The sequence below is a fragment of the Coregonus lavaretus genome (genome assembly GCF_964263955.1).
Source record: "Coregonus lavaretus genome assembly, chromosome: 1".
In the NCBI taxonomy this organism is placed as follows: domain Eukaryota; kingdom Metazoa; phylum Chordata; class Actinopteri; order Salmoniformes; family Salmonidae; genus Coregonus; species Coregonus lavaretus.
In genome coordinates this window covers 93,829,972-93,853,580 of record NC_139988.1, presented here as the reverse complement: position 1 = coordinate 93,853,580, position 23,609 = coordinate 93,829,972, and the positions used below count along the sequence as shown (strand labels likewise).

The window sequence follows — 23,609 nt, the reverse complement described above, 5'->3', positions numbered from 1 at the left end:
TGTGAGGAGCGGGACTGGGTTCCCTTATAAACCCCCGCTCCTTCTGCTGCCTAACCAGCTCCTCTCGCCGTGCCTCTACACTCTCCTTCTCCCTTATCGCCTCCAGTAGCTCCTCCCTCTGACCAAATAACTCCTGCTCCCTCTGGACCAATAGCCCCCGTAACCTGGTGGCCTCCTCTCCTAACCTGCAGATTCGCCACGTCGCTGCCTCCTGCTGCCTCGTCGTCCACACCGTGTGCCCCCCAAATTTTTTTATTGGGGTTGCCTCTTGGGTCTCCGTCGTCGGCACTGTTGGCGCCGTTTCTCCTCTCCTACCTGGGCATCCTCATTCATCGCCCTCCGGTAACGGACGGCCTCTTCCTCCGAAATTCTCCCCCAACCGAGGAGGACATCAACTAATGTAACCTCCCGTTGAATTCCCGGCGTTTGCTCCTGAACCCGCTGCTTGGTCCTAGGTTGGTGGGATCTTCTGTCACGATCGTTAACGAATGAGACGGACCAAGGCGCAGCGTGATATGTATTCATATTTATTTCCGTACTGAACACACGACAAAACAACAAACGAAATGTGAAGTCCAAGGTAGACAAAATAACATACCTCACACGGAACAAGATCCCACAACTAACAGGTGCCAAAAGGCTGCCTATGTATGGTCCCCAATCAGAGACAACGAGCTACAGCTGCCTCTGATTGGGGACCACCCCGGCCAACATAGATCTACACACTCTAGATCTTAAACATAGAAAATCCAACATAGCAAACACACAACACAGAAAATACACACCCTGACTCAACCAATACGAGTCCCTTGAGTCAGGGCGTGACAGCCGCCCACCAACTGAAAAGTTATGCACACTCAAGTTTTCTGTTTTTTTGTGTTATTTCTTGTTTGTTTCACACCAAAAAATATTTTGCATCTTCAAAGTGGTAGGCATGTTGTGTAAATCAAATGATACAAACCCCCCAAAATCAATTTAATTCCAGGTTGTAAGGCAACAAAATAGGAAAAATGCCAAGTGGGGTGAATACTTTCACAAGCCACTGTAGGTGAGGCAGGTGAACCTGTAACCGTATTACTTCAACAGTATTTAACACGGTGACTGGCCTTGTATACTATTCAGGCTACCTGTAATTATGCAATCCTAAAGTACTATGACTTCTGCTGACATTTTTAAAACATTCCAAATTACAACAAATGTGTTATGATAGAGTTTGATCAAGAAATCTTTCAGATTTGAATGTCTATTTTAGACTGTAACGTCAATAACGGAGAGTGTAACATTCATAGCGGTTGTGTCTCCTTCCTAGGTCTAATCATGAGATTTAGTTAATTGATCACATTCTTAGGAGAGTCAGGACTAATCTTCTCCTCCTAGGCTAATCATGAGAGTTAGTCTATTTTAATGTTGTTATGAGTAATTCTGTTATCACGTATACTTAGGAGAGTCAGGACTAATCTTTTCCTCTGTTTCTGTTCTGTTGTCTAGGCGATGGTGGCATGTTACCCAGGCAACGGGACCGGATACGTACGCCACGTGGACAACCCGAACGGAGACGGGCGATGTGTCACCTGTATATACTACCTAAATAAAGACTGGGACGCCAAGGTATATTACTAATATTACTGTCTACAGTTATCTACTATTACTGAACCATGTAGCACAGAGACTGGGATACCAAGGTATGAAATATTACTGTCTACAGTTAATCCTGAAATTAACCCTCTAGCAAAGAGGGTGGACAGGATCCTTTGGGTTTTGACCAAGTAGGGAATAGGCTGTGTTGTTGCTTTAGTCTCTGGATCTCTAGTCTGTCGTCTCTGGTGTCTCTGGATCTCTAGTTTGTAGTCTCTGCTGTTTCTGGATCTCTAGTTTGTAGTTTGTGGTGTCTCTGGTGTTTCTGGATCTCTAGTTTGTAGTCTGTGGTGTCTCTGGTGTTTCTGGATCTCTAGTTTGTAGTCTGTGGTGTATTTGGTGTTTCTGGATCTCTAGTTTGTAGTCTAGTGTCTATGGTGTTTCTGGATCTCTAGTTTGTAGTCTGTTGTGTCTCTGGTGTCTGTGGATCTCTAGTTTGTAGTCAGTGGTGTTTCTGGATCTCTAGTTTGTAGTCTGTGGTGTTTCTGGATCTCTAGTTTGTAGTCTGTGGTGTTTCTGGATCTTTAGTTTGTAGTCTGTGGTGTCTCTGGTGTTTCTGGATCTCTAGTTTGTAGTCTGTGGTGTTAATGGATCTCTAGTTTGTAGTCTGTGGTGTCTGTGGTGTTTCTGGATCTCTACTTTGTAGTCTTTGGTGTCTCTGGTGGCTCTGGATCTCTGGTTTGTAGTATGTGGTGTGTCTGGATCTCTAGTTTGTGGTTTGTGGTCTGTGGTGTCTGTGGTGTTTCTGGATCTCTAGCTTGTAGTATGTTTTGTTTCTGGATCTCTAGTTTGTAGTCTGTGGTGTCTGTGGTGTTTATGGATCTCTAGTTTGTAGTCTGTGGTGTATTTGGTGTTTATGGATCTCTAGTTTGTAGTCTGTGGTGTATTTAGTGTTTCTGGATCTCTTGTTTGTAGTCTGTGGTGTCTGGTGTTTCTGGATCTCTAGTTTGTAGTCTGTGGTGTCTGTGGTGTTTCTGGATCTCTAGTTTGTAGTCTGTGGTGTATTTGGTGTCTGTGGATCTCTAGTTTGTAGTCAGTGGTGTTTCTGGATCTCTAGTTTGTAGTCTGTGGTGTTTATGGATCTCTAGTTTGTAGTCTGTGTTGTCTCTGGTGTTTCTTGAACTGTAGTTTGTAGTATGTGGTGTGTTTGGTGTTTCTGGATCTCTAGTTTAGTCTGTGGTGTTTCTGGATCTCTAGTTTGTAGTCTTTAGTGTCTCTGGATCTGTAGTTTGTAGTCTGGTGTGTCTCTGGTGTTTCTGGATTTCTAGTTTGTAGTCTGTGGTGTTTCTGGATCTCTAGTTTGTAGTCTGTGGTGTTTCTGGATCTTTAGTTTGCAGTCTGTGGTGTTTCTGGATCTTTAGTTTGTAGTCTGTGGTGTTTCTGGATCTCTAGTTTGTAGTCTGTGGTGTTTCTGGATCTTTAGTTTGCAGTCTGTGGTGTTTCTGGATCTTTAGTTTGTAGTCTGTGGTGTTTCTGGATCTCTAGTTTAGTCTGTGGTGTTTCTGGATCTTTAGTGTGTAGTCAGTGGTGTTTCTGGATCTCTAGTTTAGTCTGTGGTGTCTCTGGTGTTTCTGGATCTCTAGTTTGTAGTCTGTGGTGTTTCTGGATCTCTAGTTTGTAGTCTGTGGTGTTTCTGGATCTTTTAGTTTGTAGTCTGTGGTGTTTCTGGATCTCTAGTTTGTAGTCTGTGGTGTTTCTGGATCTCTAGTTTGTAGTCTGTGGTGTTTCTGGATCTTTAGTTTGTAGTCTGTGGTGTTTCTGGATCTTTAGTTTGCAGTCTGTGGTGTTTCTGGATCTTTAGTTTGTAGTCTGTTGTGTTTCTGGATCTCTAGTTTAGTCTGTGGTGTTTCTGGATCTTTAGTTTGTAGTCAGTGGTGTTTCTGGATCTCTAGTTTAGTCTGTGGTGTTTCTGGATCTTTAGTTTGTAGTCAGTGGTGTTTCTGGATCTCTAGTTTAGTCTGTGGTGTTTCTGGATCTTTAGTTTGTAGTCTGTGGTGTTTCTGGATCTCTAGTTTAGTCTGTGGTGTTTCTGGATCTTTAGTTTGTAGTCTGTGGTGTTTCTGGATCTCTAGTTTAGTCTGTGGTGTTTCTGGATCTTTAGTTTGTAGTCAGTGGTGTTTCTGGATCTCTAGTTTGTAGTCTGTGGTGTTTCTGGATCTCTAGTTTGTAGTTTGTGGTGTTTCTGGATCTTTTAGTTTGTAGTCTGTGGTGTTTCTGGATCTCTAGTTTGTAGTCTGTGGTGTTTCTGGATCTTTAGTTTGTAGTCTGTGGTGTTTCTGGATCTTTTAGTTTGTAGTCTGTGGTGTTTCTGGATCTCTGGTTTGTAGTCTGTGGTGTTTCTGGATCTCTAGTTTGTAGTCTGTGGTGTTTCTGGATCTCTAGTTTGTAGTCTGTGGTGTTTCTGGATCTTTAGTTTGTAGTCTGGTGTTTCTGGATCTTTAGTTTGCAGTCTGTGGTGTTTCTGGATCTTTAGTTTGTAGTCTGTGGTGTTTCTGGATCTCTAGTTTAGTCGGTGGTGTTTCTGGATCTTTATTTTGTAGTCAGTGGTGTTTCTGGATCTCTAGTTTGTAGTCTGTGGTGTTTCTGGATCTCTAGTTTGTAGTCAGTGGTGTTTCTGGATCTCTAGTCTGTAGTCTGTGGTGTTTCTGGATCTCTAGTCTGTAGTCTGTGGTGTTTCTGGATCTTTATTTTGTAGTCAGTGGTGTTTCTGGATCTCTAGTTTGTAGTCTGTGGTGTTTCTGGATCTCTAGTTTGTAGTCTGTGGTGTTTCTGGATCTCTAGTTTGTAGTCTGTGGTGTTTCTGGATCTCTAGTTTGTAGTCTGTGGTGTTTCTGGATCTCTAGTTTGTAGTCTGTGATGTCTCTGGTGTTTCTGGATCTTTAATTTGTAGTCTGTGGTGTTTCTGGATGTCTAGTTTGTAGTCTGTGGTGTATTTGGTGTTTCTGGATCTCTAGTTTGTAGTCTTTGGTGTATTTGGTGTTTCTGGATCTTTTGTTTGTAGTCTGTGGTGTCTCTGGTGTTTCTGGATCTCTAGTTTGTAGTCTGTGGTGTCTGTGGTGTTTCTGGATCTTTAGTTTGTAGTCTGGTGTTTCTGGATCTTTAGTTTGCAGTCTGTGGTGTTTCTGGATCTTTAGTTTGTAGTCTGTGGTGTTTCTGGATCTCTAGTTTAGTCGGTGGTGTTTCTGGATCTTTATTTTGTAGTCAGTGGTGTTTCTGGATCTCTAGTTTGTAGTCTGTGGTGTTTCTGGATCTCTAGTTTGTAGTCAGTGGTGTTTCTGGATCTCTAGTCTGTAGTCTGTGGTGTTTCTGGATCTCTAGTCTGTAGTCTGTGGTGTTTCTGGATCTTTATTTTGTAGTCAGTGGTGTTTCTGGATCTCTAGTTTGTAGTCTGTGGTGTTTCTGGATCTCTAGTTTGTAGTCTGTGGTGTTTCTGGATCTCTAGTTTGTAGTCTGTGGTGTTTCTGGATCTCTAGTTTGTAGTCTGTGGTGTTTCTGGATCTCTAGTTTGTAGTCTGTGATGTCTCTGGTGTTTCTGGATCTTTAATTTGTAGTCTGTGGTGTTTCTGGATCTCTAGTTTGTAGTCAGTGGTGTTTCTGGATCTCTAGTCTGTAGTCTGTGGTGTTTCTGGATCTCTAGTCTGTAGTCTTTGGTGTTTCTGGATCTCTAGTCTGTAGTCTGTGGTGTTTCTGGATCTTTATTTTGTAGTCAGTGGTGTTTCTGGATCTCTAGTTTGTAGTCTGTGGTGTTTCTGGATCTCTAGTTTGTAGTCTGTGGTGTTTCTGGATCTCTAGTTTGTAGTCTGTGGTGTTTCTGGATCTCTAGTTTGTAGTCTGTGGTGTTTCTGGATCTCTAGTTTGTAGTCTGTGGTGTTTCTGGATCTCTAGTTTGTAGTCTGTGATGTCTCTGGTGTTTCTGGATCTTTAATTTGTAGTCTGTGGTGTTTCTGGATGTCTAGTTTGTAGTCTGTGGTGTATTTGGTGTTTCTGGATCTCTAGTTTGTAGTCTTTGGTGTATTTGGTGTTTCTGGATCTTTTGTTTGTAGTCTGTGGTGTCTCTGGTGTTTCTGGATCTCTAGTTTGTAGTCTGTGGTGTCTGTGGTGTTTCTGGATCTCTAGTTTGTAGTCTGTGGTGTATTTGGTGTTTCTGGATCTCTAGTTTGTAGTCTAGTGTCTATGGTGTTTCTGGATCTCTAGTTTGTAGTCTGTGGTGTTTCTGGATCTCTAGTTTGTAGTCTGTGGTGTTTCTGGATCTCTAGTTTGTAGTCTGTGGTGTTTCTGGATCTCTAGTTTGTAGTCTGTGATGTCTCTGGTGTTTCTGGATCTTTAATTTGTAGTCTGTGGTGTTTCTGGATGTCTAGTTTGTAGTCTGTGGTGTATTTGGTGTTTCTGGATCTCTAGTTTGTAGTCTTTGGTGTATTTGGTGTTTCTGGATCTTTTGTTTGTAGTCTGTTGTGTCTCTGGTGTCTGTGGATCTCTAGTTTGTAGTCAGTGGTGTTTCTGGATCTCTAGTTTGTAGTCTGTGGTGTTTATGGATCTCTAGTTTGTAGTCTGTGTTGTCTCTGGTGTTTCTTGAACTCTAGTTTGTAGTATGTGGTGTGTTTGGTGTTTCTGGATCTCTAGTTTAGTCTGTGGTGTTTCTGGATCTCTAGTTTAGTCTGTGGTGTTTCTGGATCTCTAGTTTGTAGTCTGTGGTGTCTCTGGTGTCTCTGGATCTCTAGTTTGTAGTCTGTGGTGTTTCTGGATCTTTAGTTTGTTGTCTGTGGTGTTTCTGGATCTCTAGTTTGTAGTCTGTGGTGTTTCTGGATCTCTAGTTTGTAGTCAGTGGTGTTTCTGGATCTCTAGTTTGTAGTCTGTGGTGTTTCTGGATCTCTAGTTTGTAGTCTGTGGTGTTTCTGGATCTCTAGTTTGTAGTCAGTGGTGTTTCTGGATCTCTAGTTTGTAGTCTGTGGTGTTTCTGGATCTCTAGTTTGTAGTCTGTGGTGTTTCTGGATCTCTAGTTTGTAGTCTGTGGTGTTTCTGGATCTCTAGTTTGTAGTCTGTGGTGTTTCTGGATCTCTAGTTTGTAGTCTGTGGTGTTTATGGATCTATAGTTTGTAGTCTGTGTTGTCTCTGGTGTTTCTTGAACTCTAGTTTGTAGTATGTGGTGTGTTTGGTGTTTCTGGATCTCTAGTTTAGTCTGTGGTGTTTCTGGATCTCTAGTTTAGTCTGTGGTGTTTCTGGATCTCTAGTTTGTAGTCTGTGGTGTCTCTGGTGTCTCTGGATCTCTAGTTTGTAGTCTGTGGTGTTTCTGGATCTTTAGTTTGTTGTCTGTGGTGTTTCTGGATCTCTAGTTTGTAGTCTGTGGTGTTTCTGGATCTCTAGTTTGTAGTCAGTGGTGTTTCTGGATCTCTAGTTTGTAGTCTGTGGTGTTTCTGGATCTCTAGTTTGTAGTCTGTGGTGTTTCTGGATCTCTAGTTTGTAGTCAGTGGTGTTTCTGGATCTCTAGTTTGTAGTCTGTGGTGTTTCTGGATCTCTAGTTTGTAGTCTTTGGTGTATTTGGTGTTTCTGGATCTTTTGTTTGTAGTCTGTGGTGTCTCTGGTGTTTCTGGATCTCTAGTTTGTAGTCTGTGGTGTCTGTGGTATTTCTGGATCTCTAGTTTGTAGTCTGTGGTGTATTTGGTGTTTCTGGATCTCTAGTTTGTAGTCTAGTGTCTATGGTGTTTCTGGATCTCTAGTTTGTAGTCTGTTGTGTCTCTGGTGTCTGTGGATCTCTAGTTTGTAGTCAGTGGTGTTTCTGGATCTCTAGTTTGTAGTCTGTGGTGTTTATGGATCTCTAGTTTGTAGTCTGTGTTGTCTCTGGTGTTTCTTGAACTCTAGTTTGTAGTATGTGGTGTGTTTGGTGTTTCTGGATCTCTAGTTTAGTCTGTGGTGTTTCTGGATCTCAAGTTTAGTCTGTGGTGTTTCTGGATCTCTAGTTTGTAGTCTGTGGTGTTTCTGGATCTCTAGTTTGTAGTCTGTGGTGTTTCTGGATCTCTAGTTTGTAGTCAGTGGTGTTTCTGGATCTCTAGTTTGTAGTCTGTTGTGTTTCTGGATCTCTAGTTTGTAGTCTGTGGTGTTTCTGGATCTCTAGTTTGTAGTCTGTGGTGTTTCTGGATCTCTAGTTTGTAGTCTGTGGTGTTTCTGGATCTCTAGTTTGTAGTCTGTGGTGTTTCTGGATCTCTAGTTTGTAGTCTGTGGTGTCTCTGGTGTTTCTGGATTTTTAGTTTGTAGTCTGTGGTGTTTCTGGATGTCTAGTTTGTAGTCTGTGGTGTATTTGGTGTTTCTGGATCTCTAGTTTGTAGTCTTTGGTGTATTTGGTGTTTCTGGATCTTTTGTTTGTAGTCTGTGGTGTCTCTGGTGTTTCTGGATCTCTAGTTTGTAGTCTGTGGTGTCTGTGGTGTTTCTGGATCTCTAGTTTGTAGTCTGTGGTGTATTTGGTGTTTCTGGATCTCTAGTTTGTAGTCTAGTGTCTATGGTGTTTCTGGATCTCTAGTTTGTAGTCTGTTGTGTCTCTGGTGTCTGTGGATCTCTAGTTTGTAGTCAGTGGTGTTTCTGGATCTCTAGTTTGTAGTCTGTGGTGTCTCTGGTGTCTCTGGATCTCTAGTTTGTAGTCTGTGGTGTTTCTGGATCTTTAGTTTGTTGTCTGTGGTGTTTCTGGATCTCTAGTTTGTAGTCTGTGGTGTTTCTGGATCTCTAGTTTGTAGTCTGTGGTGTTTCTGGATCTCTAGTTTGTAGTCTGTGGTGTCTCTGGTGTTTCTGGATCTCTAGTTTGTAGTCTGTGGTGTCTCTGGTGTTTCCAGATCTCTAGTTTGTAGTCTGTGGTGTTAATGGATCTCTAGTTTGTAGTCTGTGGTGTGTCTGGATCTCTTGTTTGTGGTCTGTGGTGTTTCTGGATCTCTAGCTTGTAGTATGTTTTGTTTCTGGGTCTCTAGGTTGTAGTCTGTGGTGTCTTTGGTGTTTATGGATCTCTAGTTTGTAGTCTGTGGTGTATTTGGTGTTTATGGATCTCTAGTTTGTAGTCTGTGGTGTATTTAGTGTTTCTGGATCTCTTGTTTGTAGTCTGTGGTGTCTGGTGTTTCTGGATCTCTAGTTTGTAGTCTGTGGTGTCTGTGGTGTTTCTTGAACTGTAGTTTGTAGTATGTGGTGTGTTTGGTGTTTCTGGATCTCTAGTTTAGTCTGTGGTGTTTCTGGATCTCTAGTTTAGTATGTGGTGTTTCTGGATCTCTAGTTTAGTCTGTGGTGTTTCTGGATCTCTAGTTTGTAGTCTTTAGTGTCTCTGGATCTGTAGTTTGTTGTCTGTGGTGTCTCTGGTGTTTCTGGATCTCTAGTTTGTAGTCTGTGGTGTTTCTGGATCTCTAGTTTGTAGTCTGTGGTGTTTCTGGATCTTTAGTTTGCAGTCTGTGGTGTTTCTGGATCTTTAGTTTGTAGTCTGTGGTGTTTCTGGATCTCTAGTTTAGTCTGTGGTGTTTCTGGATCTTTAGTTTGTAGTCAGTGGTGTTTCTGGATCTCTAGTTTAGTCTGTGGTGTCTCTGGTGTTTCTGGATCTTTTAGTTTGTAGTCTGTGGTGTTTCTGGATCTCTAGTTTGTAGTCTGTGGTGTTTCTGAATCTCTAGTTTGTAGTCTGTGGTGTTTCTGGATCTTTTAGTTTGTAGTCTGTGGTGTTTCTGGATCTTTAGTTTGTAGTCTGTGGTGTTTCTGGATCTTTAGTTTGCAGTCTGTGGTGTTTCTGGATCTTTAGTTTGTAGTCTGTGGTGTTTCTGGATCTCTAGTTTAGTCTGTGGTGTTTCTGGATCTTTAGTTTGTAGTCAGTGGTGTTTCTGGATCTCTAGTTTAGTCTGTGGTGTTTCTGGATCTTTAGTTTGTAGTCAGTGGTGTTTCTGGATCTCTAGTTTAGTCTGTGGTGTTTCTGGATCTTTAGTTTGTAGTCTGTGGTGTTTCTGGATCTCTAGTTTGTAGTCTGTGGTGTTTCTGGATCTTTAGTTTGTAGTCTGTGGTGTTTCTGGATCTCTAGTTTAGTCTGTGGTGTTTCTGGATCTTTAGTTTGTAGTCAGGGGTGTTTCTGGATCTCTAGTTTGTAGTCTGTGGTGTTTCTGGATCTTTTAGTTTGTAGTCTGTGGTGTGTCTGGTGTTTCCAGATCTCTAGTTTGTAGTCTGTGGTGTTAATGGATCTCTAGTTTGTAGTCAGTGGTGTTTCTGGATCTCTAGTCTGTAGTCTGTGGTGTTTCTGGATCTCTAGTCTGTAGTCTGTGGTGTTTCTGGATCTCTAGTTTGTAGTCAGTGGTGTTTCTGGATCTCTAGTTTGTAGTCTGTGGTGTTTCTGGATCTCTAGTTTGTAGTCTGTGGTGTTTCTGGATCTCTAGTTTGTAGTCTGTGGTGTTTCTGGATCTTTAGTTTGTAGTCTGTGGTGTTTCTGGATCTTTAGTTTGCAGTCTGTGGTGTTTCTGGATCTTTAGTTTGCAGTCTGTGGTGTTTCTGGATCTTTAGTTTGTAGTCTGTGGTGTTTCTGGATCTTTAGTTTGTAGTCTGTGGTGTTTCTGGATCTCTAGTTTGTAGTCTGTGGTGTTTCTGGATCTCTAGTTTGTAGTCAGTGGTGTTTCTGGATCTCTAGTTTGTAGTCTCTGGTGTTTCTGGATCTCTAGTTTGTAGTCTGTGGTGTTTCTGGATCTTTAGTTTGCAGTCTGTGGTGTTTCTGGATCTTTAGTTTGCAGTCTGTGGTGTTTCTGGATCTTTAGTTTGTAGTCTGTGGTGTTCTGGATCTTTAGTTTGTAGTCTGTGGTGTTTCTGGATCTCTAGTTTGTAGTCTGTGGTGTTTCTGGATCTCTAGTTTGTAGTCAGTGGTGTTTCTGGATCTCTAGTTTGTAGTCTGTGGTGTTTCTGGATCTCTAGTTTGTAGTCTGTGGTGTTTCTGGATCTCTAGTTTGTAGTCAGTGGTGTTTCTGGATCTCTAGTTTGTAGTCTGTGGTGTTTCTGGATCTCTAGTTTGTAGTCTGTATTGTTTCTGGATCTCTAGTTTGTAGTCTGTGGTGTTTCTGGATCTCTAGTTTGTAGTCTGTGGTGTTTCTGGATCTCTAGTTTGTAGTCTGTGGTGTTTCTGGATCTCTAGTTTGTAGTCTGTGATGTCTCTGGTGTTTCTGGATCTTTAATTTGTAGTCTGTGGTGTTTCTGGATGTCTATTTTGTAGTCTGTGGTGTATTTGGTGTTTCTGGATCTCTAGTTTGTAGTCTTTGGTGTATTTGGTGTTTCTGGATCTTTTGTTTGTAGTCTGTGGTGTCTCTGGTGTTTCTGGATCTCTAGTTTGTAGTCTGTGGTGTCTGTGGTGTTTCTGGATCTCTAGTTTGTAGTCTGTGGTGTATTTGGTGTTTCTGGATCTCTAGTTTGTAGGCTTGTGTCTATGGTGTTTCTGGATCTCTAGTTTGTAGTCTGTTGTGTCTCTGGTGTCTGTGGATCTCTAGTTTGTAGTCAGTGGTGTTTCTGGATCTCTAGTTTGTAGTCTGTGGTGTTTATGGATCTCTAGTTTGTAGTCTGTGTTGTCTCTGGTGTTTCTTGAACTCTAGTTTGTAGTATGTGGTGTGTTTGGTGTTTCTGGATCTCTAGTTTAGTCTGTGGTGTTTCTGGATCTCTAGTTTAGTCTGTGGTGTTTCTGGATCTCTAGTTTGTAGTCTGTGGTGTCTCTGGTGTCTCTGGATCTCTAGTTTGTAGTCTGTGGTGTTTCTGGATCTTTAGTTTGTTGTCTGTGGTGTTTCTGGATCTCTAGTTTGTAGTCTGTGGTGTTTCTGGATCTCTAGTTTGTAGTCAGTGGTGTTTCTGGATCTCTAGTTTGTAGTCTGTGGTGTTTCTGGATCTTTTAGTTTGTAGTCTGTGGTGTTTCTGGATCTCTAGTTTGTAGTCTGTGGTGTTTCTGAATCTCTAGTTTGTAGACTGTGGTGTTTCTGGATCTTTTAGTTTGTAGTCTGTGGTGTTTCTGGATCTTTAGTTTGTAGTCTGTGGTGTTTCTGGATCTTTAGTTTGCAGTCTGTGGTGTTTCTGGATCTTTAGTTTGTAGTCTGTGGTGTTTCTGGATCTCTAGTTTAGTCTGTGGTGTTTCTGGATCTTTAGTTTGTAGTCAGTGGTGTTTCTGGATCTCTAGTTTAGTCTGTGGTGTTTCTGGATCTTTAGTTTGTAGTCAGTGGTGTTTCTGGATCTCTAGTTTAGTCTGTGGTGTTTCTGGATCTTTAGTTTGTAGTCTGTGGTGTTTCTGGATCTCTAGTTTGTAGTCTGTGGTGTTTCTGGATCTTTAGTTTGTAGTCTGTGGTGTTTCTGGATCTCTAGTTTAGTCTGTGGTGTTTCTGGATCTTTAGTTTGTAGTCAGTGGTGTTTCTGGATCTCTAGTTTGTAGTCTGTGGTGTTTCTGGATCTTTTAGTTTGTAGTCTGTGGTGTCTCTGGTGTTTCCAGATCTCTAGTTTGTAGTCTGTGGTGTTAATGGATCTCTAGTTTGTAGTCAGTGGTGTTTCTGGATCTCTAGTCTGTAGTCTGTGGTGTTTCTGGATCTCTAGTCTGTAGTCTGTGGTGTTTCTGGATCTCTAGTTTGTAGTCAGTGGTGTTTCTGGATCTCTAGTTTGTAGTCTGTGGTGTTTCTGGATCTCTAGTTTGTAGTCTGTGGTGTTTCTGGATCTCTAGTTTGTAGTCTGTGGTGTTTCTGGATCTTTAGTTTGTAGTCTGTGGTGTTTCTGGATCTTTAGTTTGCAGTCTGTGGTGTTTCTGGATCTTTAGTTTGCAGTCTGTGGTGTTTCTGGATCTTTAGTTTGTAGTCTGTGGTGTTTCTGGATCTTTAGTTTGTAGTCTGTGGTGTTTCTGGATCTCTAGTTTGTAGTCTGTGGTGTTTCTGGATCTCTAGTTTGTAGTCAGTGGTGTTTCTGGATCTCTAGTTTGTAGTCTCTGGTGTTTCTGGATCTCTAGTTTGTAGTCTGTGGTGTTTCTGGATCTTTAGTTTGCAGTCTGTGGTGTTTCTGGATCTTTAGTTTGCAGTCTGTGGTGTTTCTGGATCTTTAGTTTGTAGTCTGTGGTGTTCTGGATCTTTAGTTTGTAGTCTGTGGTGTTTCTGGATCTCTAGTTTGTAGTCTGTGGTGTTTCTGGATCTCTAGTTTGTAGTCAGTGGTGTTTCTGGATCTCTAGTTTGTAGTCTGTGGTGTTTCTGGATCTCTAGTTTGTAGTCTGTGGTGTTTCTGGATCTCTAGTTTGTAGTCAGTGGTGTTTCTGGATCTCTAGTTTGTAGTCTGTGGTGTTTCTGGATCTCTAGTTTGTAGTCTGTGTTGTTTCTGGATCTCTAGTTTGTAGTCTGTGGTGTTTCTGGATCTCTAGTTTGTAGTCTGTGGTGTTTCTGGATCTCTAGTTTGTAGTCTGTGGTGTTTCTGGATCTCTAGTTTGTAGTCTGTGATGTCTCTGGTGTTTCTGGATCTTTAATTTGTAGTCTGTGGTGTTTCTGGATGTCTAGTTTGTAGTCTGTGGTGTATTTGGTGTTTCTGGATCTCTAGTTTGTAGTCTTTGGTGTATTTGGTGTTTCTGGATCTTTTGTTTGTAGTCTGTGGTGTCTCTGGTGTTTCTGGATCTCTAGTTTGTAGTCTGTGGTGTCTGTGTTGTTTCTGGATCTCTAGTTTGTAGTCTGTGGTGTATTTGGTGTTTCTGGATCTCTAGTTTGTAGGCTTGTGTCTATGGTGTTTCTGGATCTCTAGTTTGTAGTCTGTTGTGTCTCTGGTGTCTGTGGATCTCTAGTTTGTAGTCAGTGGTGTTTCTGGATCTCTAGTTTGTAGTCTGTGGTGTTTATGGATCTCTAGTTTGTAGTCTGTGTTGTCTCTGGTGTTTCTTGAACTCTAGTTTGTAGTATGTGGTGTGTTTGGTGTTTCTGGATCTCTAGTTTAGTCTGTGGTGTTTCTGGATCTCTAGTTTAGTCTGTGGTGTTTCTGGATCTCTAGTTTGTAGTCTGTGGTGTCTCTGGTGTCTCTGGATCTCTAGTTTGTAGTCTGTGGTGTTTCTGGATCTTTAGTTTGTTGTCTGTGGTGTTTCTGGATCTCTAGTTTGTAGTCTGTGGTGTTTCTGGATCTCTAGTTTGTAGTCAGTGGTGTTTCTGGATCTCTAGTTTGTAGTCTGTGGTGTTTCTGGATCTCTAGTTTGTAGTCTGTGGTGTTTCTGGATCTCTAGTTTGTAGTCAGTGGTGTTTCTGGATCTCTAGTTTGTAGTCTGTGGTGTTTCTGGATCTCTAGTTTGTAGTCTGTGGTGTTTCTGGATCTCTAGTTTGTAGTCTGTGGTGTTTCTGGATCTCTAGTTTGTAGTCTGGTGTTTCTGGATCTCTAGTTTGTGGTCTGTGGTGTTTCTGGATCTCTAGTTTGTAGTCTGTGATGTCTCTGGTGTTTCTGGATCTTTAGTTTGTAGTCTGTGGTGTTTCTGGATGTCTAGTTTGTAGTCTGTGGTGTATTTGGTGTTTCTGGATCTCTAGTTTGTAGTCTTTGGTGTATTTAGTGTTTCTGGATCTTTTGTTTGTAGTCTGTGGTGTCTGGTGTTTCTGGATCTCTAGTTTGTAGTCTGTGGTGTCTGTGGTGTTTCTGGATCTCTAGTTTGTAGTCTGTGGTGTATTTGGTGTTTCTGGATCTCTAGTTTGTAGTCTAGTGTCTATGGTGTTTCTGGATCTCTAGTTTGTAGTCTGTTGTGTCTCTGGTGTCTGTGGATCTCTAGTTTGTAGTCAGTGGTGTTTCTGGATCTCTAGTTTGTAGTCTGTGGTGTTTATGGATCTCTAGTTTGTAGTCTGTGTTGTCTCTGGTGTTTCTTGAACTCTAGTTTGTAGTATGTGGTGTGTTTGGTGTTTCTGGATCTCTAGTTTAGTCTGTGGTGTTTCTGGATCTCTAGTTTAGTCTGTGGTGTTTCTGGATCTCTAGTTTGTAGTCTGTGGTGTCTCTGGTGTCTCTGGATCTCTAGTTTGTAGTCTGTGGTGTTTCTGGATCTTTAGTTTGTTGTCTGTGGTGTTTCTGGATCTCTAGTTTGTAGTCTGTGGTGTTTCTGGATCTCTAGTTTGTAGTCTGTGGTGTTTCTGGATCTCTAGTTTGTAGTCTTTGGTGTCTCTGGTGTTTCTGGATCTCTAGTTTGTAGTCTGTGGTGTCTCTGGTGTTTCCAGATCTCTAGTTTGTAGTCTGTGGTGTTAATGGATCTCTAGTTTGTAGTCTGTGGTGTTTCTGGATCTCTAGTTTGTAGTCAGTGGTGTTTCTGGAACTCTAGTTTGTAGTCTGTGGTGTTTCTGGATCTATAGTTTGTAGTCTGTGGTGTTTCTGGATCTCTAGTTTGTAGTCTGTGGTGTTTCTGGATCTCTAGTTTGTAGTCTGTGGTGTTTCTGGATCTCTAGTTTGTAGTCTGTGGTGTTTCTGGATCTCTAGTTTGTAGTCTGTGATGTCTCTGGTGTTTCTGGATGTCTAGTTTGTAGTCTGTGGTGTATTTGGTGTTTCTGGATCTCTAGTTTGTAGTCTTTGGTGTATTTGGTGTTTCTGGATCTTTTGTTTGTAGTCTGTGGTGTCTCTGGTGTTTCTGGATCTCTAGTTTGTAGTCTGTGGTGTTTCTGGATCTATAGTTTGTAGTCTGTGGTGTTTCTGGATCTCTAGTTTGTAGTCTGTGGTGTTTCTGGATCTCTAGTTTAGTCTGTGGTGTTTCTGGATCTCTAGTTTGTAGTCTGTGGTGTCTCTGGTGTCTCTGGATCTCTAGTTTGTAGTCTGTGGTGTTTCTGGATCTTTAGTTTGTTGTCTGTGGTGTTTCTGGATCTCTAGTTTGTAGTCTGTGGTGTTTCTGGATCTCTAGTTTGTAGTCTGTGGTGTTTCTGGATCTCTAGTTTGTAGTCTGTGGTGTCTGTGGTGTTTCTGGATCTCTACTTTGTAGTCTTTGGTGTCTCTGGTGGCTCTGGATCTCTGGTTTGTAGTATGTGGTGTGTCTGGATCTCTAGTTTGTGGTTTGTGGTCTGTGGTGTCTGTGGTGTTTCTGGATCTCTAGCTTGTAGTATGTTTTGTTTCTGGATCTCTAGTTTGTAGTCTGTGGTGTCTGTGGTGTTTCTGGATCTCTAGTTTGTAGTCTGTGGTGTATTTAGTGTTTCTGGATCTCTAGTTTGTAGTCTGTGGTGTTTCTGGTGTTTCTGGATCTCTAGTTTGTAGTCTGTGGTGTCTGTGGTGTTTCTGGATCACTAGTTTGTAGTCTGTGGTGTATTTGGTGTCTGTGGATCTCTAGTTTGTAGTCAGTGGTGTTTCTGGATCTCTAGTTTGTAGTCTGTGATGTTTATGGATCTCTAGTTTGTAGTCTGTGGTGTATTTGGTGTTTCTGGATCTCTAGTTTGTAGTCTAGTGTCTATGGTGTTTCTGGATCTCTAGTTTGTAGTCTGTTGTGTCTCTGGTGTCTGTGGATCTCTAGTTTGTAGTCAGTGGTGTTTCTGGATCTCTAGTTTGTAGTCTGTGGTGTTTATGGATCTCTAGTTTGTAGTCTGTGTTGTCTCTGGTGTTTCTTGAACTCTAGTTTGTAGTATGTGGTGTGTTTGGTGTTTCTGGATCTCTAGTTTAGTCTGTGGTGTTTCTGGATCTCTAGTTTAGTCTGTGGTGTTTCTGGATCTCTAGTTTAGTCTGTGGTGTTTCTGGATCTCTAGTTTGTAGTCTGTGGTGTCTCTGGATCTGTAGTTTATAGTCTGTGGTGTCTCTGGTGTTTCTGGATCTCTAGTTTGTAGTCTGTTGTGTTTCTGGATCTTTAGTTTGTAGTCTGTGGTGTTTCTGGATCTCTAGTTTGTAGTCTGTGGTGTTTCTGGATCTCTAGTTTGTAGTCTGTGGTGTCTCTGGTGTTTCTGGATCTCTAGTTTGTAGTCTGTTGGGTTTCTGGATCTTTAATTTGTAGTCTGTGGTGTTTATGGATCTCTAGTTTGTAGTCTGTGGTGTTTCTGGATCTCTAGTTTGTAGTCTGTGGTGTTTCTGGATCTCTAGTTTGTAGTCTGTGATGTCTCTGGTGTTTCTGGATCTTTAATTTGTAGTCTGTGGTGTTTCTGGATGTCTAGTTTGTAGTCTGTGGTGTATTTGGTGTTTCTGGATCTCTAGTTTGTAGTCTTTGGTGTATTTGGTGTTTCTGGATCTTTTGTTTGTAGTCTGTGGTGTCTCTGGTGTTTCTGGATCTCTAGTTTGTAGTCTGTGGTGTCTGTGGTGTTTCTGGATCTCTAGTTTGTAGTCTGTGGTGTATTTGGTGTTTCTGGATCTCTAGTTTGTAGGCTTGTGTCTATGGTGTTTCTGGATCTCTAGTTTGTAGTCTGTTGTGTCTCTGGTGTCTGTGGATCTCTAGTTTGTAGTCAGTGGTGTTTCTGGATCTCTAGTTTGTAGTCTGTGGTGTTTATGGATCTCTAGTTTGTAGTCTGTGTTGTCTCTGGTGTTTCTTGAACTCTAGTTTGTAGTATGTGGTGTGTTTGGTGTTTCTGGATCTCTAGTTTAGTCTGTGGTGTTTCTGGATCTCTAGTTTAGTCTGTGGTGTTTCTGGATCTCTAGTTTGTAGTCTGTGGTGTCTCTGGTGTCTCTGGATCTCTAGTTTGTAGTCTGTGGTGTTTCTGGATCTTTAGTTTGTTGTCTGTGGTGTTTCTGGATCTCTAGTTTGTAGTCTGTGGTGTTTCTGGATCTCTAGTTTGTAGTCAGTGGTGTTTCTGGATCTCTAGTTTGTAGTCTGTGGTGTTTCTGGATCTCTAGTTTGTAGTCTGTGGTGTTTCTGGATCTCTAGTTTGTAGTCAGTGGTGTTTCTGGATCTCTAGTTTGTAGTCTGTGGTGTTTCTGGATCTCTAGTTTGTAGTCTGTGGTGTTTCTGGATCTCTAGTTTGTAGTCTGTGGTGTTTCTGGATCTCTAGTTTGTAGTCTGGTGTTTCTGGATCTCTAGTTTGTAGTCTGTGGTGTCTGTGGTGTTTCTGGATCTCTAGTTTGTAGTCTGTGGTGTATTTGGTGTTTCTGGATCTCTAGTTTGTAGGCTTGTGTCTATGGTGTTTCTGGATCTCTAGTTTGTAGTCTGTTGTGTCTCTGGTGTCTGTGGATCTCTAGTTTGTAGTCAGTGGTGTTTCTGGATCTCTAGTTTGTAGTCTGTGGTGTTTATGGATCTCTAGTTTGTAGTCTGTGTTGTCTCTGGTGTTTCTTGAACTCTAGTTTGTAGTATGTGGTGTGTTTGGTGTTTCTGGATCTCTAGTTTAGTCTGTGGTGTTTCTGGATCTCTAGTTTAGTCTGTGGTGTTTCTGGATCTCTAGTTTGTAGTCTGTGGTGTCTCTGGTGTCTCTGGATCTCTAGTTTGTAGTCTGTGGTGTTTCTGGATCTTTAGTTTGTTGTCTGTGGTGTTTCTGGATCTCTAGTTTGTAGTCTGTGGTGTTTCTGGATCTCTAGTTTGTAGTCAGTGGTGTTTCTGGATCTCTAGTTTGTAGTCTGTGGTGTTTCTGGATCTCTAGTTTGTAGTCTGTGGTGTTTCTGGATCTCTAGTTTGTAGTCAGTGGTGTTTCTGGATCTCTAGTTTGTAGTCTGTGGTGTTTCTGGATCTCTAGTTTGTAGTCTGTGGTGTTTCTGGATCTCTAGTTTGTAGTCTGTGGTGTTTCTGGATCTCTAGTTTGTAGTCTGGTGTTTCTGGATCTCTAGTTTGTGGTCTGTGGTGTTTCTGGATCTCTAGTTTGTAGTCTGTGATGTCTCTGGTGTTTCTGGATCTTTAGTTTGTAGTCTGTGGTGTTTCTGGATGTCTAGTTTGTAGTCTGTGGTGTATTTGGTGTTTCTGGATCTCTAGTTTGTAGTCTTTGGTGTATTTAGTGTTTCTGGATCTTTTGTTTGTAGTCTGTGGTGTCTGGTGTTTCTGGATCTCTAGTTTGTAGTCTGTGGTGTCTGTGGTGTTTCTGGATCTCTAGTTTGTAGTCTGTGGTGTATTTGGTGTTTCTGGATCTCTAGTTTGTAGTCTAGTGTCTATGGTGTTTCTGGATCTCTAGTTTGTAGTCTGTTGTGTCTCTGGTGTCTGTGGATCTCTAGTTTGTAGTCAGTGGTGTTTCTGGATCTCTAGTTTGTAGTCTGTGGTGTTTATGGATCTCTAGTTTGTAGTCTGTGTTGTCTCTGGTGTTTCTTGAACTCTAGTTTGTAGTATGTGGTGTGTTTGGTGTTTCTGGATCTCTAGTTTAGTCTGTGGTGTTTCTGGATCTCTAGTTTAGTCTGTGGTGTTTCTGGATCTCTAGTTTGTAGTCTGTGGTGTCTCTGGTGTCTCTGGATCTCTAGTTTGTAGTCTGTGGTGTTTCTGGATCTTTAGTTTGTTGTCTGTGGTGTTTCTGGATCTCTAGTTTGTAGTCTGTGGTGTTTCTGGATCTCTAGTTTGTAGTCTGTGGTGTTTCTGGATCTCTAGTTTGTAGTCTTTGGTGTCTCTGGTGTTTCTGGATCTCTAGTTTGTAGTCTGTGGTGTCTCTGGTGTTTCCAGATCTCTAGTTTGTAGTCTGTGGTGTTAATGGATCTCTAGTTTGTAGTCTGTGGTGTTTCTGGATCTCTAGTTTGTAGTCAGTGGTGTTTCTGGAACTCTAGTTTGTAGTCTGTGGTGTTTCTGGATCTATAGTTTGTAGTCTGTGGTGTTTCTGGATCTCTAGTTTGTAGTCTGTGGTGTTTCTGGATCTCTAGTTTGTAGTCTGTGGTGTTTCTGGATCTCTAGTTTGTAGTCTGTGGTGTTTCTGGATCTCTAGTTTGTAGTCTGTGATGTCTCTGGTGTTTCTGGATGTCTAGTTTGTAGTCTGTGGTGTATTTGGTGTTTCTGGATCTCTAGTTTGTAGTCTTTGGTGTATTTGGTGTTTCTGGATCTTTTGTTTGTAGTCTGTGGTGTCTCTGGTGTTTCTGGATCTCTAGTTTGTAGTCTGTGGTGTTTCTGGATCTATAGTTTGTAGTCTGTGGTGTTTCTGGATCTCTAGTTTGTAGTCTGTGGTGTTTCTGGATCTCTAGTTTAGTCTGTGGTGTTTCTGGATCTCTAGTTTGTAGTCTGTGGTGTCTCTGGTGTCTCTGGATCTCTAGTTTGTAGTCTGTGGTGTTTCTGGATCTTTAGTTTGTTGTCTGTGGTGTTTCTGGATCTCTAGTTTGTAGTCTGTGGTGTTTCTGGATCTCTAGTTTGTAGTCTGTGGTGTTTCTGGATCTCTAGTTTGTAGTCTGTGGTGTCTGTGGTGTTTCTGGATCTCTACTTTGTAGTGTTTGGTGTCTCTGGTGGCTCTGGATCTCTGGTTTGTAGTATGTGGTGTGTCTGGATCTCTAGTTTGTGGTTTGTGGTCTGTGGTGTCTGTGGTGTTTCTGGATCTCTAGCTTGTAGTATGTTTTGTTTCTGGATCTCTAGTTTGTAGTCTGTGGTGTCTGTGGTGTTTCTGGATCTCTAGTTTGTAGTCTGTGGTGTCTCTGGTGTTTCTGGATCTCTAGTTTGTAGTCTGTGGTGTCTGTGGTGTTTCTGGATCACTAGTTTGTAGTCTGTGGTGTATTTGGTGTCTGTGGATCTCTAGTTTGTAGTCAGTGGTGTTTCTGGATCTCTAGTTTGTAGTCTGTGATGTTTATGGATCTCTAGTTTGTAGTCTGTGGTGTATTTGGTGTTTCTGGATCTCTAGTTTGTAGTCTAGTGTCTATGGTGTTTCTGGATCTCTAGTTTGTAGTCTGTTGTGTCTCTGGTGTCTGTGGATCTCTAGTTTGTAGTCAGTGGTGTTTCTGGATCTCTAGTTTGTAGTCTGTGGTGTTTATGGATCTCTAGTTTGTAGTCTGTGTTGTCTCTGGTGTTTCTTGAACTCTAGTTTGTAGTATGTGGTGTGTTTGGTGTTTCTGGATCTCTAGTTTAGTCTGTGGTGTTTCTGGATCTCTAGTTTAGTCTGTGGTGTTTCTGGATCTCTAGTTTAGTCTGTGGTGTTTCTGGATCTCTAGTTTGTAGTCTGTGGTGTCTCTGGATCTGTAGTTTATAGTCTGTGGTGTCTCTGGTGTTTCTGGATCTCTAGTTTGTAGTCTGTTGTGTTTCTGGATCTTTAGTTTGTAGTCTGTGGTGTTTCTGGATCTCTAGTTTGTAGTCTGTGGTGTTTCTGGATCTCTAGTTTGTAGTCTGTGGTGTCTCTGGTGTTTCTGGATCTCTAGTTTGTAGTCTGTTGGGTTTCTGGATCTTTAATTTGTAGTCTGTGGTGTTTATGGATCTCTAGTTTGTAGTCTGTGGTGTCTGTGGTGTTTCTGGATCTCTAGTTTGTAGTCTGTGGTGTATTTGGTGTTTCTGGATCTCTAGTTTGTAGTCTAGTGTCTATGGTGTTTCTGGATCTCTAGTTTGTAGTCTGTTGTGTCTCTGGTGTCTGTGGATCTCTAGTTTGTAGTCAGTGGTGTTTCTGGATCTCTAGTTTGTAGTCTGTGGTGTTTATGGATCTCTAGTTTGTAGTCTGTGTTGTCTCTGGTGTTTCTTGAACTCTAGTTTGTAGTATGTGGTGTGTTTGGTGTTTCTGGATCTCTAGTTTAGTCTGTGGTGTTTCTGGATCTCTAGTTTAGTCTGTGGTGTTTCTGGATCTCTAGTTTGTAGTCTGTGGTGTCTCTGGTGTCTCTGGATCTCTAGTTTGTAGTCTGTGGTGTTTCTGGATCTTTAGTTTGTTGTCTGTGGTGTTTCTGGATCTCTAGTTTGTAGTCTGTGGTGTTTCTGGATCTCTAGTTTGTAGTCTGTGGTGTTTCTGGATCTCTAGTTTGTAGTCTTTGGTGTCTCTGGTGTTTCTGGATCTCTAGTTTGTAGTCTGTGGTGTCTCTGGTGTTTCCAGATCTCTAGTTTGTAGTCTGTGGTGTTAATGGATCTCTAGTTTGTAGTCTGTGGTGTTTCTGGAACTCTAGTTTGTAGTCTGTGGTGTTTCTGGATCTATAGTTTGTAGTCTGTGGTGTTTCTGGATCTCTAGTTTGTAGTCTGTGGTGTTTCTGGATCTCTAGTTTGTAGTCTGTGGTGTTTCTGGATCTCTAGTTTGTAGTCTGTGGTGTTTCTGGATCTCTAGTTTGTAGTCTGTGATGTCTCTGGTGTTTCTGGATGTCTAGTTTGTAGTCTGTGGTGTATTTGGTGTTTCTGGATCTCTAGTTTGTAGTCTTTGGTGTATTTGGTGTTTCTGGATCTTTTGTTTGTAGTCTGTGGTGTCTCTGGTGTTTCTGGATCTCTAGTTTGTAGTCTGTGGTGTCTGTGGTGTTTCTGGATCTCTAGTTTGTAGTCTGTGGTGTATTTGGTGTTTCTGGATCTCTAGTTTGTAGTCTAGTGTCTATGGTGTTTCTGGATCTCTAGTTTGTAGTCTGTTGTGTCTCTGGTGTCTGTGGATCTCTAGTTTGTAGTCAGTGGTGTTTCTGGATCTCTAGTTTGTAGTCTGTGGTGTTTATGGATCTCTAGTTTGTAGTCTGTGTTGTCTCTGGTGTTTCTTGAACTCTAGTTTGTAGTATGTGGTGTGTTTGGTGTTTCTGGATCTCTAGTTTAGTCTGTGGTGTTTCTGGATCTCTAGTTTAGTCTGTGGTGTTTCTGGATCTCTAGTTTGTAGTCTGTGGTGTCTCTGGTGTCTCTGGATCTCTAGTTTGTAGTCTGTGGTGTTTCTGGATCTTTAGTTTGTTGTCTGTGGTGTTTCTGGATCTCTAGTTTGTAGTCTGTGGTGTTTCTGGATCTCTAGTTTGTAGTCTGTGGTGTTTCTGGATCTCTAGTTTGTAGTCTGTGGTGTCTGTGGTGTTTCTGGATCTCTACTTTGTAGTCTTTGGTGTCTCTGGTGGCTCTGGATCTCTGGTTTGTAGTATGTGGTGTGTCTGGATCTCTAGTTTGTGGTTTGTGGTCTGTGGTGTCTGTGGTGTTTCTGGATCTCTAGCTTGTAGTATGTTTTGTTTCTGGATCTCTAGTTTGTAGTCTGTGGTGTCTGTGGTGTTTCTGGATCTCTAGTTTGTAGTCTGTGGTGTATTTAGTGTTTCTGGATCTCTAGTTTGTAGTCTGTGGTGTCTCTGGTGTTTCTGGATCTCTAGTTTGTAGTCTGTGGTGTCTGTGGTGTTTCTGGATCACTAGTTTGTAGTCTGTGGTGTATTTGGTGTCTGTGGATCTCTAGTTTGTAGTCAGTGGTGTTTCTGGATCTCTAGTTTGTAGTCTGTGATGTTTATGGATCTCTAGTTTGTAGTCTGTGGTGTATTTGGTGTTTCTGGATCTCTAGTTTGTAGTCTAGTGTCTATGGTGTTTCTGGATCTCTAGTTTGTAGTCTGTTGTGTCTCTGGTGTCTGTGGATCTCTAGTTTGTAGTCAGTGGTGTTTCTGGATCTCTAGTTTGTAGTCTGTGGTGTTTATGGATCTCTAGTTTGTAGTCTGTGTTGTCTCTGGTGTTTCTTGAACTCTAGTTTGTAGTATGTGGTGTGTTTGGTGTTTCTGGATCTCTAGTTTAGTCTGTGGTGTTTCTGGATCTCTAGTTTAGTCTGTGGTGTTTCTGGATCTCTAGTTTAGTCTGTGGTGTTTCTGGATCTCTAGTTTGTAGTCTGTGGTGTCTCTGGATCTGTAGTTTATAGTCTGTGGTGTCTCTGGTGTTTCTGGATCTCTAGTTTGTAGTCTGTTGTGTTTCTGGATCTTTAGTTTGTAGTCTGTGGTGTTTCTGGATCTCTAGTTTGTAGTCTGTGGTGTTTCTGGATCTCTAGTTTGTAGTCTGTGGTGTCTCTGGTGTTTCTGGATCTCTAGTTTGTAGTCTGTTGTGTTTCTGGATCTTTAATTTGTAGTCTGTGGTGTTTATGGATCTCTAGTTTGTAGTCTGTGGTGTTTCTGGATCTCTAGTTTGTAGTCTGTGGTGTCTCTGGTGTTTCTTGAACTCTAGATTGTAGTCTGTGGTGTATTTGGTGTTTCTGGATCTCTAGTTTGTAGTCTGGTGTATTTGGTGTTTCTGGATCTATAGTTTGTAGTCTGGTGTCTATGGTGTTTCTGGATCTCTAGTTTGTAGTATGTGGTGTATTTGGTGTCTG

The 23,609-nt window shown here is 41.7% G+C and overlaps 1 protein-coding gene across 1 annotated transcript in view; it reads left to right on the top strand.

The window, feature by feature from the left end:
* Nucleotides 1-1,384: 1,384 nt before the first annotated feature.
* LOC311134480 (egl nine homolog 1-like) overlaps nt 1,385-23,609 on the top strand; it is a gene marked incomplete at its 5' end in the record, with an annotated part of 115,054 nt that continues 92,829 nt past the window's right edge. The window contains 2 exons of the mRNA XM_084168166.1: nt 1,385-1,390; nt 1,489-1,608. Of these exons, the coding sequence (XP_084024292.1) occupies nt 1,385-1,390; nt 1,489-1,608 (126 nt within the window). The remainder of the gene's footprint in view (nt 1,391-1,488; nt 1,609-23,609) is intronic.